General features: G+C 38.2%; 1 protein-coding gene across 1 annotated transcript in view; it reads left to right on the top strand.

The window, feature by feature from the left end:
• Window positions 1-3663: 3663 nt before the first annotated feature.
• Window positions 3664-15347, top strand: part of GREB1 (growth regulating estrogen receptor binding 1) — a 55346-nt gene continuing 43662 nt past the window's right edge. The window contains exons 1-3 of the mRNA XM_058020202.1: window positions 3664-3820; window positions 7964-8089; window positions 8782-8958. Of these exons, the coding sequence (XP_057876185.1) occupies window positions 3664-3820; window positions 7964-8089; window positions 8782-8958 (460 nt within the window). The remainder of the gene's footprint in view (window positions 3821-7963; window positions 8090-8781; window positions 8959-15347) is intronic.

Genomic DNA, 15347 nt, shown 5'->3' with positions numbered 1-15347 from the left:
GGAGAGCATGAGAACATCTTGCTATTCTCCTCTTAGAAATGATACAATAGAAATTACTCTGTTAAACTATTTCAAAAGAATGAAAGCTGGTTGCTGAAACTTGGAAAACATATTCACTGCTATAAAGCAATAATGAAAGGATTAATATAGTAAAGTAGCAGTGTAAATTATGTTGCATAATGCAAAAATCTTGCAACTTAATATGAAACATTCCCACCTGTAACAATTTGTAACTTGTATCTAAGGCTGAATTTCTTAGTAATCAACCAGGTCTTCCTAATTTCCCACTTAATTACCTTGATTATTGTTTTAAGTCAACATAACACAGCCCACATATACTCTTTAGTTTCCTCAGTTTCTGCTGAGGGCAGGCTTTATTTATCAGTCTGTTTCAATGGGAGTTGTTAAAAGCCCTGGATTATTTGCCATGCTTTAAAGTCCATAGAATTCCTTAGGATACTCAGTCTGTCCTAGGTGTAGGATTAATTTTGTCCAGAATTGCTGTGCTAGACCTTCAGTCTTCACAAAACCCTAGTGCTCCTCACGGCAAAAAGTCAGTAAAATGTTGCTGTCTGTTCCACTGTGCACAAGATCTCCCTGTGTGATCTGGGTGCTGGCACTGAATGTCCTCCTGCTGCTGGCCAGTCACTGTCATGGCCCTCCTGGAAGGGATTGCCCTCGTGGCTGAGGGAGCTCCTTACTGAAATCCCAGCATGGGAGGACAGACTCATAGCAGGTTTTCTTAAGCCCTGACTGGTTCAACTGCAGTTGAACTTGAAGTTGACTCTAAACTGACTGACATTCACCCTTAAGAAGGTCCCAATTTTTCTTAATTACACAGTCCCTGCTTACCACTGAAATGCTGATGGTTCTTTATTTGGAATTTGAGATGCTTCTTTGAGTGACTAACAAAATTTTGCTCACATTTTCAGATGCCTGGACTTAGCATCTCTCTTTACCAGCATTATCCATGGATTTCTAAGGCATTGTCCTGACCTGCTTCATTTGTGTCTGCAATTTTTTCTTAGGCTCCCTAGTGGCTCAGAGTGCTTTTTGTCTTTTTATCATGCTTTTATGAGGCTCTTCCTGGTCCAGCTCTTTGCCTTTTTTTCTCCTCCTTATATTGGCAAGTATTTTCCTCTGCCTGCTCTCCATGGAAACTGGCCATATGACAGCGAGATGCCCTTTGATTTATCAGTAGATGGGGTCGAGGGCCATCCTTCTGTGTCAGAGTATGGGGTTTTTTTAGTAGGTCTGGTGACCATCTATGTGCATGGCTTGGACTTTCACAAGTGTTTGAAAGTTTAGCCTGTGGCACCCAGTTGTATCCAAGAGAAACATAAATCAAGGCTGGGAGTGATGAGGTCATTGCAGCAGGGACACAGGACTCAGTTTTTGCTTCCACGGAGTCAGCAATTGTCAATTCAGATACCACAGTCTGAGCAGCTCTGAAGAAAAAAGGGGATGACAGCTGTTTTATAGCTAGTGGGAAATGGTTTCTCTCTTGCTTGTTTTGGAGAAGTAATTTCTTTTGCAGTTGAGAGTCAGTGGGGCTCTGAACAGCAGAGACTAATGCTGGCAAAAAAGCTGCTGTGATGCCCATTTTCTGGTTCCAGTGGTGTGTGTTTGATGATAAAAAATGGCTAAAAATTATTTATCACATCTTCCAAAATAGGTCGCTGGGTATATGATTGTGTTTACACTGTGATTTAAGACCACACAAACACATGAGATCTTACAAATCCAGGAAGTGTATTTTTGTTTCTTTTTAACAACCCATTCACAAAATTAAATTAGCTGCCTAATAAGCAAACAAACATGCTTGTGTTGCAAAGAATTCCAAAACCTGCCTCTTTCACAAATAATATAATCTTAACTGATTCCTTATCTGTAACATCACATTGATAAGATGCTGGTTTCTGCCATCCTCAGGCTTAAATACAGAGTTTCTCTTCTGACCACTTGTGGGCTCTGTAAATCCTGAGCAAGCATTCAGCATTGGATAGAATTAATTTCAGAGCTGACCTGGGGTTTCCTGCATATACCTTTGATAAAGCTTGTTAAGGACATTTCTGTCAGGCTTTTCTCATTCTCTTCAGCTGCCTTTGGTGTAGGGGGAAGCAATACTCAAAAGGAGCCAGGGGTTCCTACCAGTGTGGGATGGGAACTGTGAGAAGCTTTCTGTGTTGGAGAAGATGCAGCCTGATTTCCATACCAGCAGTGAACATCTCTAATAGGCTTTGCAGCTTCCTGTTTGCCCCTTACCAAATATAAATATCAGTGCTATTCAGTGCAACTCCTCTGATTTTGTGTATATACATGAATATTTTGTTGGTAGTGCCTTCTTTTAGTCTAAATAATTTCCTTCAATACTGCCTCCATTGTTTTATTTTTCTCATGATGGTTCTGTTAATACTGTATATATCTATTATAGCAATTTTACATCATGTAGTACTAGCTATACTCTCTATACAGTATTAACATGATTCAAGCAAGTACACTCAAATATGATTATATATGTAAAATATGCTTTACAAAGTCATAAAAGGATATCCAAATCAACAAGTTTGTATGTTGTTCCCTTCAAAGCCCTTTTCCCATGACAAGCAGTATGTGGTTTCACAGTGGTTTTCCTTTTGCCTGACTGATTCCTACGGGATGCTTCTCAACAGGGGAATTTCCCAAGCGGCATCCAGGGCTGAGAAGGGACTGTTCAGGGTTTAGGAATTACTGCCACAAACAGGAAGCGTTTCATGCTTTCTATTCACAGTTACTTGAGGAGGGAAAGGACATGGGGCCCAGGGCAAGAGCTACTTTGTAATAGGGAAAGAAAGCTGACATGGCTTTTGGTTACGCCAGTTCATTGTATTCCCTGTAGAAAGTAGGTGTCAGTTAATTCCATGGAATATTCAGCTGGAATAGACTGCCTGCTCAGTGACAGATTGAATAAATTACATGGTTTCACTAAAAGTAAAGTCCTAATAAATAAGTGAATGCAATATCAATGTATGTGGATGGATACTGTTTCATTAAAAAAAAAAAAGGCAAAAAAAGCACTGTTTTTTACAAGGAAAAATACTGTTTAGAGTGAAAAGTAAAAGTTCTGTTTCACCCTCTGTGGATTACAGCAGTGCTACATTATTTATGAGACAGCACCTCTGAAAGAAATGTTGAACTGCTTTAGCCAGGTTCAGCCATGATGGGCCATGCAAAGAAAAGTACACAAAACTGTGCTATTGCCCAGATAATTTATTCTGCTCAAATTGCTTGAAATAGAAAGGCTGTTAAACAATAGACTGATGACTGTTGAAAGTACCTTTCCTCAATTGCTATATAAATCAAGGAATTACTTGAATCAGATTTCTAGTCACTTTTTCAAGAAGGTGCCAAAGCTTGCTGCCTTTCTGCTGAATTAGAGAAAGCTGTTACTTTTAGATAACTTCCTGTAATTTACCAGCAGGATCTGCTCAGTGACTGCTGCAGTCAGTGTTCTTTCCTTTCTTTGTGGACAATGGAGCATTTCTCTTTCATGAGAAATGTTGAGCCTGGCATCAGCATGCAGTGATGGAGTTCTGAGTGCTTAAATTGTAATATCTTTCTTTCTTTTTTTTTTTCCCTCTTCCTGTCTCTTTTGCCTTTTTTTTTTGTTTGTTTTTGGAGAAGATGGGAAATTCTTATGCTGGCCAGCTCAAGACAACACGGTTTGAAGAAGTGTTGCATAATTCCATCGAGGCCTCTCTCCGCTCAAACAACTTGGTTCCCAGACCAATCTTTTCTCAGTTGTATTTGGAAGCTGAACAGCAACTATCATCGCTGGAAGGTAAGAAAAAATGGAATTTCTATTTCTGTCAAAGGCAATTCTGCTATGTACTCAGCCATGGCCAAGCCCATTTTAAATCATAATATGGATAAGCATAAGTTTTTATTTGGATTTTTTTTACTATCTGCAAATATATATGCATTAGAATTGGATTAAAAATACAAAATGCACTGTCTTTTATTTTGACAAAATTAAGCCACTTGCTCAGATTCATCTATACACATAAATTGAAGTTCTAGGAATTGTTCCATTACATTTGTGAGAAGTCTTTGGAGATTTGGAAAATAAATGTTATCCTATAATTTATTATATACTGCTCAAAGTCACACAGTTAGTGGTAGAAAACCCATAACAGATTTGTAAAACATGTATGCTAAGACTGATTTTCAATGTGCATAAATACAGCAGAAATATTTTTTAGCTTTTGAGATGGTTTATAATTACTTCAGGCATAATATTTGTAGTTATTCTGTGGTTGCAAAGGTAAAATTTAGGATATGTACTCTCACAAACTCTGCACAAGTTGATGTTTAACGAATAGGATTTCTCACTGAATTTGTGGGTGTGTTTACAGAAGGCTACTTTCTCAGTAATGAACTGTATGGATCTGCTAAACAAACTCATGATGCAGTTTGGTGTTTGGTGTCTGTTACTTGTAGTGGTCTCATGGTTTCCAGTGAGTTTTCTGGTGTGTGCATAACACTGGCATGGTGGTGTAAGGTTATGTTTAATAATATGATTTATTTAGTCATTTCTGTAAAGAGAATGGAGTTTCACATCTTTTGTCCACACCTACTTTCCCTGTCATACTTAGCTGCTGTTAGTGAGAAATGCATGAAGGTCCACAGTAACACACACGCACACAAAATCAGGCCAAGGAGTAGTAACAGATAACAGTATTTTGCACACATTAAAGTCTTTGCTATTGCCACACAGTGAAAGCTGTGAATATTTCTTGAAAAATAAAATCTGCTTGCACATCATTAGTAATTTCCTCTTTTCTTCTTCTTTTTTTTTTTTTTTTTGCTAATACAGGACAAAATAATGAATATACAACAATTGTTTAAATATATTTGCTGTTTATTCCCAGCACAAAATGATCCTTCTATCAAACCCTTCCCAAAGAATTTTAAAAAGTTCCGTGGTAGCTGTGATGTCACAAAATTGATTATGACATCATTTGGGAAAGATAGCACAGGAGCAGATGCATTGTTCAGGAACAAAAGTGCAATTTCACACTTCTGTAGTTTCTTTCTTTCTTTCAAGACTTTCAAAGAACTTTGCAAACCTTGAGGGGCTGATTCTGTGTTCGTTGTAGTTAATGGAAACAGAGTTGAAGTGTAATTAAAAGTCTCATAACAGCCTGGCAGAGAGCATTCCTTTCATGAAAGTTTCAGACAAGGGGAACTCTGAAGTGACCTATAATAGAGTGCCTCCTAGGTTGTTCCTCAGGTGGAAGAGGTCTTCAGGCTGCTCTTACGTACTGTAGCCTTGTCAGAAATTGAATCTTCCACTTCTAGCTACATGAATCCCTATGCTCTGAGGGCTAGGAGGCTCCTGAATGAGAGAGACATCCTAGGGGGCTTGGGCAATGCTAATGAAACCCTTTACAGGTGGCAGCAGCTCATGCTTGAGTGCTTTCTCTTTTACTCTTTCCACTTTTGAACTGAAAATGCTGTAGGTCTCCTTTCTTAGTCTCCACTTCCATTTTCCATTTCTCATTTCTTTCTTAAATCACCTGTTATGGTTAACAAACCTCACAGTTTAACTCTATCCAAAAGGGAAATAAAACATATCCTGTTCTATTCTCTCCATCTATCCATACATGCCTGTTTTCTCCCTTTTCATGAATTTTGCCATCTTTTGGATATTCCATTCTGCTAATTTAATACACAAACCCAGCAAAAAGAAAAGAGGAAATTGGTCACATTTTTTTCCTTAGCTGGATTTTTTGCTGGTTAGCAAGCTGGGATGGCTCAGGAAAGGCTACATTAAATGTCAGAGCTGGTACAAAGAGGAAGGAAGGAAGTGGCGGAAGGAAGTGGCGGAAGGAAGGAAGTGGCGGAAGGAAGGAAGGAAGTGGTGGAAGTGGCGGAAGGAAGTGGCGGAAGTGGCGGAAGTGGCGGAAGTGGCGGAAGGAAGGAAGTGGCGGAAGGAAGTGGCGGAAGGAAGTGGCGGAAGTGGCGGAAGTGGCGGAAGGAAGGAAGGAAGGAAGGAAGGAAGGAAGGAAGGAAGGAAGGAAGGAAGGAAGGAAGGAAGGAAGGAAGGAATGCAGCCCTTTTGCATTGCATTGGGATATTAGTCAAGGTTATGTCATAACACATAACTTACCCTTTACTTTAGTAGCATAGATGAAGAGTTTCATTCTTCCCTTCATTCAATTGCAGCATTTTTGTCTTTAGACCATACCCTTTAAATAGTTGTGTTTAGTGTTCTGTTCCTAGTTGTGTGCACCACAGAACTGGAGCTTAATGTTCAGAGTTCAAAAGTAAACGTACCCTTCAAATCCTCTTCTAGATTGGACTGTAAATCTGAACGACCTTGACAGATAAATCTTTACACTCCAGATTTACTTTCTCTTCTCAAGCTCTCATTTATCCTATAGTAGTTATTTAGATGATTGCGCAATAATTTGTCAATAAAATAAAAGGATATTCTGAGGAAAGTCATAGGAAAGGAAAGAGAAATCCTTGATGATATCCTATGGGATTCCGAGTACCTGATCCGAAGTCAATTGAAGCAAACAGAGTACGTCCAGTTGTCACTGGGCTTTGGAGGATGACTGCTCTGCTTCACTTTTTTTCTGTTTCAAGACTAAAACCTGGATCAACGGTGTAATTTCAGTGCCTAACTGCTCTTTTACTTGCCCGAGTACAAGCAGCTATTCAGCTTCCTGCTGGTCCTCAAGTACCTGTAGCCCTTCATGACCCAATTTTGCCAGGGGAAGCTCTTGCTGTGTTTGCTGCAGGCATGTCCATACTGACCCCTAGAAGCCTACAAGCCTAAGACACAAACCCCACTGGGTTCACTTAGTACTTGTGCGCTGTCTCTCTTGTGTGTAAAATGTTCCTCAGTCCTGTCTGTGGAAGTGTTTTCCCCTTCTCCAGTTAATTGCTCTCCTCTTCTTGCAACATTTGTCCCGTTTTCCAGGAGCATGTCTGAGCCAGAAGAGGGGATGGAGCCATTGGTCAGTATGGTCAGTTTTGCTGGAGCTGTTGAATCATTCATGAAAAAAACTCTTTGGGTGGAGAAACGAGGCAGTCTCTAGTTGAAGGGGTGAAACACACAGCAATAAAGCCCTCTGAAAACACCTAACACATTCTAAAAATTGAAGCTTACATCATGTATTCCTCTCCAGCTTTTAGTACTACCTCCATAGTGCCTCCTGGACTAGCATGGTCCAGGTCCAAGAGCAGGCTGGAGTGAATCATCTTCCTGAACATCTGCCTTCCCTTGACACTGTACAGAGAGTGTTGGTGCATTACTTGGAGCTCTGGATTCTGGTAGGAGACAGACGGGCTGAGAATTAGGTGTTCTTGTCATGGCATCATCTGTGGTGAAACTAGTTTCTAGCAGGAACTGTTTTTTCACTGTCCTGTACAAAACCAAGGACATGGTCAATGCCTAATTAATAAATTCTGTACTTGGACTGTAGCCAGGACATTCTAAAGTGCCAAGAAGTAATGACTTTGGGTTTTATTGGCTGTTAATATTCTAAACAAAGGATACAGTTTACACTGTTTTGATCAGCAAGAGATCAAGCATTAGAAGCTAGTCTCCTAAAAATTGTGCACTTATATTAAAATAACATGATTTAAAAATTAATACGTTGAGACTTCTTCTTATCTGTACTTTAAGGTGTTTTAGTTTCTCAGGTGCAGCTGAGTCACGTTTTTTAACTTATTTTGCACAGGAACTAACATCTTTATTTTCTTGGTTAAAGACATTCTATTATAAGCATGACTGGAAGTTGGAGCTTTAAGGAATAACAATTATCAAGAGTTGGCAACAGTAAAGTCATTGTCAAGAGAAGAGAATCCAGTTTGCTGTAATACTTTCTGTAACTGGGTCACCCTGTTCACTCACTGGTTTGTTGCCAGCATTTTCTGGTGTCCAAGTCATTTATGCTATGATAATTTGCAGCAGGCAGCAGAGCAGATAATGAGGAGGAAGAAGAAGAGGAGGAGGAAGAAGAAGGCTCAGAATCAAGTAGTCCTCCTGTTTCTTACCAGGTGAAGCCTCCCCCAGAAGGATGTTGCACTACTGATGGTAAGAATACCAACTGTGCTGTCAGAAGCATGTGCCCTACTGAAAAGGGTAGAATTTGGGCTATTTCTCCTATAATTTGTCAGAATGACATAATCTATATGATACAAAAATCCTAAAAATGTCAGTGTTCATTACCTGCCTGACAAGGCTGGATGGCTCTCAGTTGCTCTTCTGTTTGACAGGGTCTTTGTTCAGTGTCAGATAAGCATTTGTGTTGGAATGCCTGGCACAAGGACAGAACTTCTGTTCTCTTAGGCAGCATAGCCTTTAAATTGCAAAGTTTGCAGGTATAGCATTTGCTAAAATGACTGTGATAATTCTTATTGCTTTATCACCACTCTTTCCTGTTTAAAGTGTATTAAGTGTCAAAAATATTTGAAAACCCAGGAAAGGCTGGTGAAATTGACCAGATTTTGAGACCTGTTTTCTCCCTTTTTGAATGTTTGACCTAAGTTATGGTGTTAGTGATGACAGTAGTCCTATAAATATGTTGGTTACAAACTACCACCAAGAGAAACTTCATTGTGTGTTTTGTTTATGGCTGACCAAAACGAGGAAAGAAAATTCTCTTTTAGCATGCCCTTGATCTTAGAGGGTAAGACTTTGGCTTTCATTAAAAACAGGAAGTTCTTTAACAAAGACAACTGTGAGCAGGAAAGAAAAAATTAAAATAAGTTGAATTTTTTTTCTAGGTTTCTGCCAGGCTGGTAAAGATTTGAGACTGGTTTCAATTTCTAATGAACATATTGAGGTGCCATCCGGATTTTTACTTGTTGGTGCAAAGTCACCAAATTTACCTGATCACCTCTTAGTGTGTGCTGTGGATAAAAGATTCCTGCCAGATGACAACGGGCGCAATGCCCTGCTGGGTGAGTGTCTGACTGCAGTAACTGGGTTCTTCTGTGGCTTCAATTAATAGCTACTTGTGGTTTTGAGTTCAGCAGGTCTTATTTCTGTTCCACATCTACAGCAATGCTCACAGGTCATGCACAAGAAGATAACAGGTCAGAGCTGGCTGTGTTTGCTTTGGAAAGATACAGAGTGAGCACTTCATTAGAGATGCTTCATCACCTTCTGTCCATCAGTCCAAGGCTAAAGTCATTATTTGGCTGGTGCATGTCTGAGTTGCTGGAACTGCACATCTGGTAACTGGACTGGTTAAACTGCTGCCTGTGTCTATTGTGGCTTTCCAAATATGGATGTATACATACTGTAGGCCTGTCAAGTGGAAATTTCAGGCTCTTATATACATATAAGCAGTTTAATGATAGTTTAGACGACAAAAAATAATGACCCTTTCAATTTACCTCTTTGAGATAGGGATAACATTCTCCCCTGTGATTGAACAATAGCCTGGGTTCTGTTCCTAACCTATGACTTCTTGCTATCATCATAATATAAATAAATGAGTGATTATAAGTTGAAATCTTCCCCATATGTGCAATCAGTTAACACTGTGTGTTGGAAAAATACTCTTAGGAGGATGCTTCAATTTATTGTGTTTAATCTACTTAAAAGTTTAATTTCTGACATAAAAAGAGATCCTTCTATCTGTTTTTATTATAGTCATTCTGATTGCCATTAAATTTGTCCAAATCAAGCCAAATAGGGAAAATCTGCAATCATGTGAATTACTTAAATGAATAATAATGTTATTAAAATGGAATATTTTTTATATTGGAAAAGGTGGTGCATAATTTGAGGGGGAACTCATTTTTCAATCAGACACTCTCAGGTATGTGTATATTGTTTTCAGAGTTCACAAAAAATGATGCATCATATATTTGTGCACCAGCCTGAGCTTTGAATAGCAAAAGGGAAACATTTCCCAAGAATTTTAAGAGGTTTCTTTCACAAACACTGAGGGATATGACATGAGCTCAATTGTTATCTCAGTTTGAGCAAGTCTCCAAGGCATTTGGGTTGACAGTGGAGTGTGAAGGTGTATAATGTGATCCTATGTACAGTAATTTCTTTTCCTATGTGATCTTGTAGAGTTGGATTCGTCACAGTGCATTTGACCAGTGATTGTAAAAGAATTAGGAGGGTTGTAAATCACCCACGTGTTGTCATTTTAAAGATAAAGACAGGAATGTTGTACCACTCAAGTCATTCAGTGCTAGCACTATTAACAGCTTAAGCTCCTTAGGCTGTTAGCAGAGAGGAAGTAGTGTATTTGTTAATTGCGTGCTAAACAAGAACAGAAAAAGGCAACAGGAACATAATTGGGAGGGTTTTATGCTACTTCCATCCTCAGTTTGCTTATTTAATACATTTTAGTTTCCTGAAACCATTTAAATGCTTATTTTTGACTGTTGTTATACACTTAAACCCCGGTTAACCATATTCTTTTGCAGAGAATTCTAGTAACTCTGTAGTATGACTTTTATGTGTTCTACAACAAGCTCAAATACAAAAGAGCTTACATGCTTTAAGATCTGAGGTCTTCATCTGGAAGGTGGAGATAAAATAATGTTCCTGGTCCCTAATCTAATGAAAAAATTGTGTATCATAATATATAATTTAATACAAAAAATATCATGCTAACATGAGGATAGTACACCGTTTGTACAATAGGTCACACTGTGGGTAGAAATGATTGTTTGATTCAGGTTTTCATATCCCAGTGCAAGTCAAATCAGGGGAAGTAAAATTAGAAGTAGACATGAGTAGTCTGATGGTTTTGGACACATAGTGGGATATAAACCAGAACCATCATTGCTGTAAATAATCTCCTAATGTAGCACAGTGATTGCTGTCTGGCAGTAGATTTAAATTGAAAACACACCATATGAAGAAGGGAAACGATTTAGGGTCTTGCTTTTCAAGACAGCATAGAAGCCTTATTTTTGGTATTCTGAGTTCTGTCAAACATGTTGGCCTTTTGAAACAGCATGGAAAGTGGTCCCTTCAAGCCTTTTTAAGTTTAGAGGGAAATTTAATTGGATTAATTTTGAATTGAAATTAGCTGTCATGGGTCAGAGTATATATCCCACACATTTAGTAAGGCTTGTTGGTGATATAGACACAGGATTTGTAACCCTTCAGCCTCACTGTTTTTTGGGTTTTTTTTACCTAATTTCATGTTTTTCCTCTTAATATACTGTATTTTTGTAAGGCAGCTGTTCCTCAGTACTGTCGACTTTTTCAGAAGAGTTTATTTAAATACAGAAGACACCAATGAGTCACCCAATAGTGTCCTGGTTTCTTATGGGTGTTTGTGAGGCTGCCTGTGGATTGTATAAAAAGACCAGAAGAAAGCAGGAAATATCTTAGTAGTTTCAGGGCCAGATTTTGACTTCGGATCTTGTTCCCATTTGGGAATGTTGATATTCCTCTGAGGCATGTGCCATTTTATTGATAATGCTACCAAGTTGTCCCACCAGTCAAGGCAGATGTGCTTCTGATTTGAAAGTAATTTCTGTTGGAGGTTGTTTTGTTTTTTAGTTTTTACAATTAATGTATTGTTCCATAGGAATACAAACTCAGCAGTTTCTGGAAAAGACTGTATTTTTGATAAGGAAAATGTCTCTAGGCATGTTCCTCATCTGATTCTGTTAATCATGTTAGATCACAGATTTAACTGCTTTGCAAAACAGATGCAGGTTTTTGCCTTTAGGAAGCTGTTTCTCGGGTTTTATGCAGTCTAAAGGAATGCTTAGATGGAGGAAGTGCTCTGTGATAGTGAGATATTTATTATTTCCTAATTAAAGCAGCAAACATGTAACACTCCCCAAGGTTTTTTTTCTCTTCTTGTTTTATTTTCTTCCCTAGTTCTTGCTATTCAGGAGTGTCTCTCATGATAAACAAAGCAGCTATTCACCTATCATCTTCCAAAAGACCAAACAGCTGCCTACTTTCCTATCAGGAAACAAGAAATGTTTGGTGGGTTTTTTTTTTTTTTTTCTGTAGGACCTTGAGGTCAGAAGGACAGAGGAAAAGATTAGTTTGCTTGCATTGTAAGCTGTATGTAAGAGGAAAACATTGTAGTATAAAATACTGTGACTGCTTCTTATAAATATGCAATGATCTGTTGGGCTTTTGTAGCAGTACTGAGTTGCCATACAATGGAGCTCTCTGCCCTGACCATATTGATTTTATTCATTTTTTAAACTTAGGACTTCAGTCTTCAAATTGAGTGGTGCTGAGTAGGTGGGAAAACCATTGAGCATTGTCTGTGTTTGAGAGCCTTTTTCTATGAGTAGAACTGAAAAGAAGAAATACTTGTGGTGAAAAGTTGAAAATACAATTATTCTTTGTTTAAGCAAGCTGCAAACTTTCCACCAAAATACTAATGTTAATTAAAAGCCTATTACTCATTTAAAAGAAAAACAAGAAGGAAATTTTCTACTACTTTGTGAAAGATTTGACTATGAAATATCAAGTGGATGTCCTTCCATTCTGAACTCCTCTCTTTATCCCTACACAAGCTCACCGTTGATCCAAAGGAACCATTTTATCAGTGAGAAGGTAGCTCAGGTTTCATAACCTTTTGGTGCAAGGTCCTTCTTCAGAGCACAAGGTCCCTGCTGTGGAAGAGCTTTTTAAATTATGGACAATTGATTATTGTGATGTGAGCAAATTCAAGCAAATGCATATGACAAATCACAGATGCAATCAAGCACCTTCTGATTAAACAAACTTCAGAGGGGAACAGCCTTTAGTCACAACTGAGCCGAGCTCAGTATGAACCAATGACCGAAAGGTGAAAGGCTTTTAGCCCCTAAACTCCAGGCATTGATTTCTAATTCTCCTGTGAAATCAATCCCATGACATAGATATATTGGGTCACCTTATGGCTGACCCAAGTCCCCTGACCTTTGTGCTCTCTGTAATGTATGGAAGAATATTTAATGCAGCTTGTTTATGAAACAAGCTGTCCCCTCTGTCAGCTGCTGGCTTGGGCCATGGCATGAGCAGGGCATTCAGAGGAGGATGATGAAATGTTTGGGTTCTCAGTGTTACTCAATCTGCCACATGAAATGCTCTGAGCAGGGGTGGCAGAGCCCAGCAATGAGAAATGACTGAACAGCATTTTATTTCACTGGAGCTGTAAGAGCATGCTGTGTTCTATCTGTGGTTTCAGGGCTGAGCTGCATAAATGAAGCAATGGCTGTGCCCAAAGAGTGTCAGTCAGAGGGAAAGGATGGAAAAGGATGTTAACAAGAGCTTCCAAGAAAGGAATGGGTCACACTCAGAGGGCTGGAGAAACTTGACATGAAAGATGATAATTTAACTTAAAGGAAAATTAAACAAATAAACTTTTAAAATGTCCTCCAAGGGTTTTTCAAAACAAGTGGACAGTTTAGATCTGTTTAATCCTTACTAGCCTCACCTTATGCTATATAGAGTGTAAACTAATTTTCCTGTAGATGCTGCAGAGTTAAGAATAGGTGATAAGGGCAAAAGGTTTTTTCAGGTAAAAGTTATTGCTAAATCTTGTTTTGGCAGATGTAATTTACAGAAGTAATCTGAAAATCTGAAGTCCAAATGACAAGATTTTGTGTCTGCTATCCAACTTGGATTGAACAAATACTTTAATATATGGCTTTGTCAAGTTGCTTTTTCAAGACACTGCTAGCAAAATGGTAAAACCTAAAAAGTGTACTTTTGGAAAAAAAAAAAAGAGTAAATTTGAAAACATGCTCAATCTTGCAGGTGGCCACCAGGCAAAAATTGCAGTGCTGCTGCTGTGATGCTCTGTGTGCTGCCAAATAGATGGGAAGTTTTCATTTACCAGCAAAAGCATTTTTGATGATTTCTTAATCTGCATAAAATGCATGCAAACTCTACAGCTTTTGCCACATCCGTTCTAATTTTGTTTCCTTTTGTTGTTGCTTTTATTGCAGCTACTCAAGGCTCTCTGATGTTAGACAGATGCTTTTGTGCTGACTGATATAACACAGAGGATTCTGCAGAGTCATGACTTGTCCTGATTTTATGAGTCACAATGACTTTTATCATCCTACTGACTAGGATGAGAGAGATAATAGGCAGCTTTCAATGGTTGTTAGCCACTTGTTCCCATGGATACTAGACCAATCTCCACATCAACTTTAGTTTTTAATAAATTCTTCTGAACCTTTTGAAAACTAATGAAAGTGCTTGAGTTGAAAACCAAACAACAGCTGTTTACAGAGAATTATGTTTCAGTGTTTGTACTTTCCAAAAAGAAAAAAAGCGTTGACCATTAGTTTGTAAATTTAATTGTTTGACTTATGTGATAGAAATAATAAATTTCATCAATGTCTCTTAATTTGATTTACCATATTATTGATCCTTTATTCCACTTTTTTTCTTGGACAATGGTATTGTCCACCTTATGTGTAATGCATTTCCTTTATTTTTACCATGTTTCAATTCACTGAATAGAAAGGAATGCCTAGATGGAGGAATAGAACCTGAATAGACCCTTTTCAATTCCTATTACACATAAAAACGTACATTACATATGATTAAAATTAAAGAAAAGTTCATACTTCAGGTCATGTGTAGGGAACAGAGAGAATATTTCCATGGGGTAGATTATCTTTTAATTGCTCAGTATAGGAGGACGATGACGATACTAATACTAATACTAATACTAATACTAATACTAATACTAATACTAATACTAATACTAATACTAATACTAATAAGTATTTTCAGATAGTTGCATTAGTCTGATGAAGATGAAAATGTCTTAAGAAATACTTTGTAAAATGGGCAAAAGAAAGAAGAATCTTGAGGCAGCTGTGTGAGCAGAGCCCTTTATTTACGATGCTAATGACATCAGCACATGAGCCCCTTGCTGAGGCCCAGGCTGTGTATCTCAGAATGAGAGGAAATGGCAGTATCCCTGGAAATGCCCCATCAAGCCCGAGTACAAAAAGCTTTACGGGGCAGGACTGTGTCTCTGTTGTGTCTATAAAGTTGCAGACACTTTGTTCCTGTAATCATAAATAGTTTCAACTGCTGTGAAGTGCTGACACAGTCCAGCCATAATTTGACAAAGCTATTTTAATTTAATAGCCCAGGAATCCTTTAGTAGTTTCTCCTCTCTAAAACAGTGTCTGTAGTAGGAAGTCTGTAGTAGGAACTTGGTACTGAAATATGTTTAGATCTATCTAAATATAGTAGGTTATATATACTTAATTTCTTGAGACTTAATTGCATGTTTCATTGAATTGAGTGAAGTGAAATTCAGTGAAATTGAATGATATGTCAATGAAAACTGAAAGAGAAGTGAAGCATGTACGTGCTGTGGTGCTGAATAGGG

This window comes from Melospiza georgiana, chromosome 3 (assembly GCF_028018845.1).
Source record: "Melospiza georgiana isolate bMelGeo1 chromosome 3, bMelGeo1.pri, whole genome shotgun sequence".
Lineage (NCBI taxonomy): Eukaryota > Metazoa > Chordata > Aves > Passeriformes > Passerellidae > Melospiza > Melospiza georgiana.
Note: the sequence above shows the minus strand (reverse complement) of the source record. Positions and strands in the feature narration are given on the sequence as shown.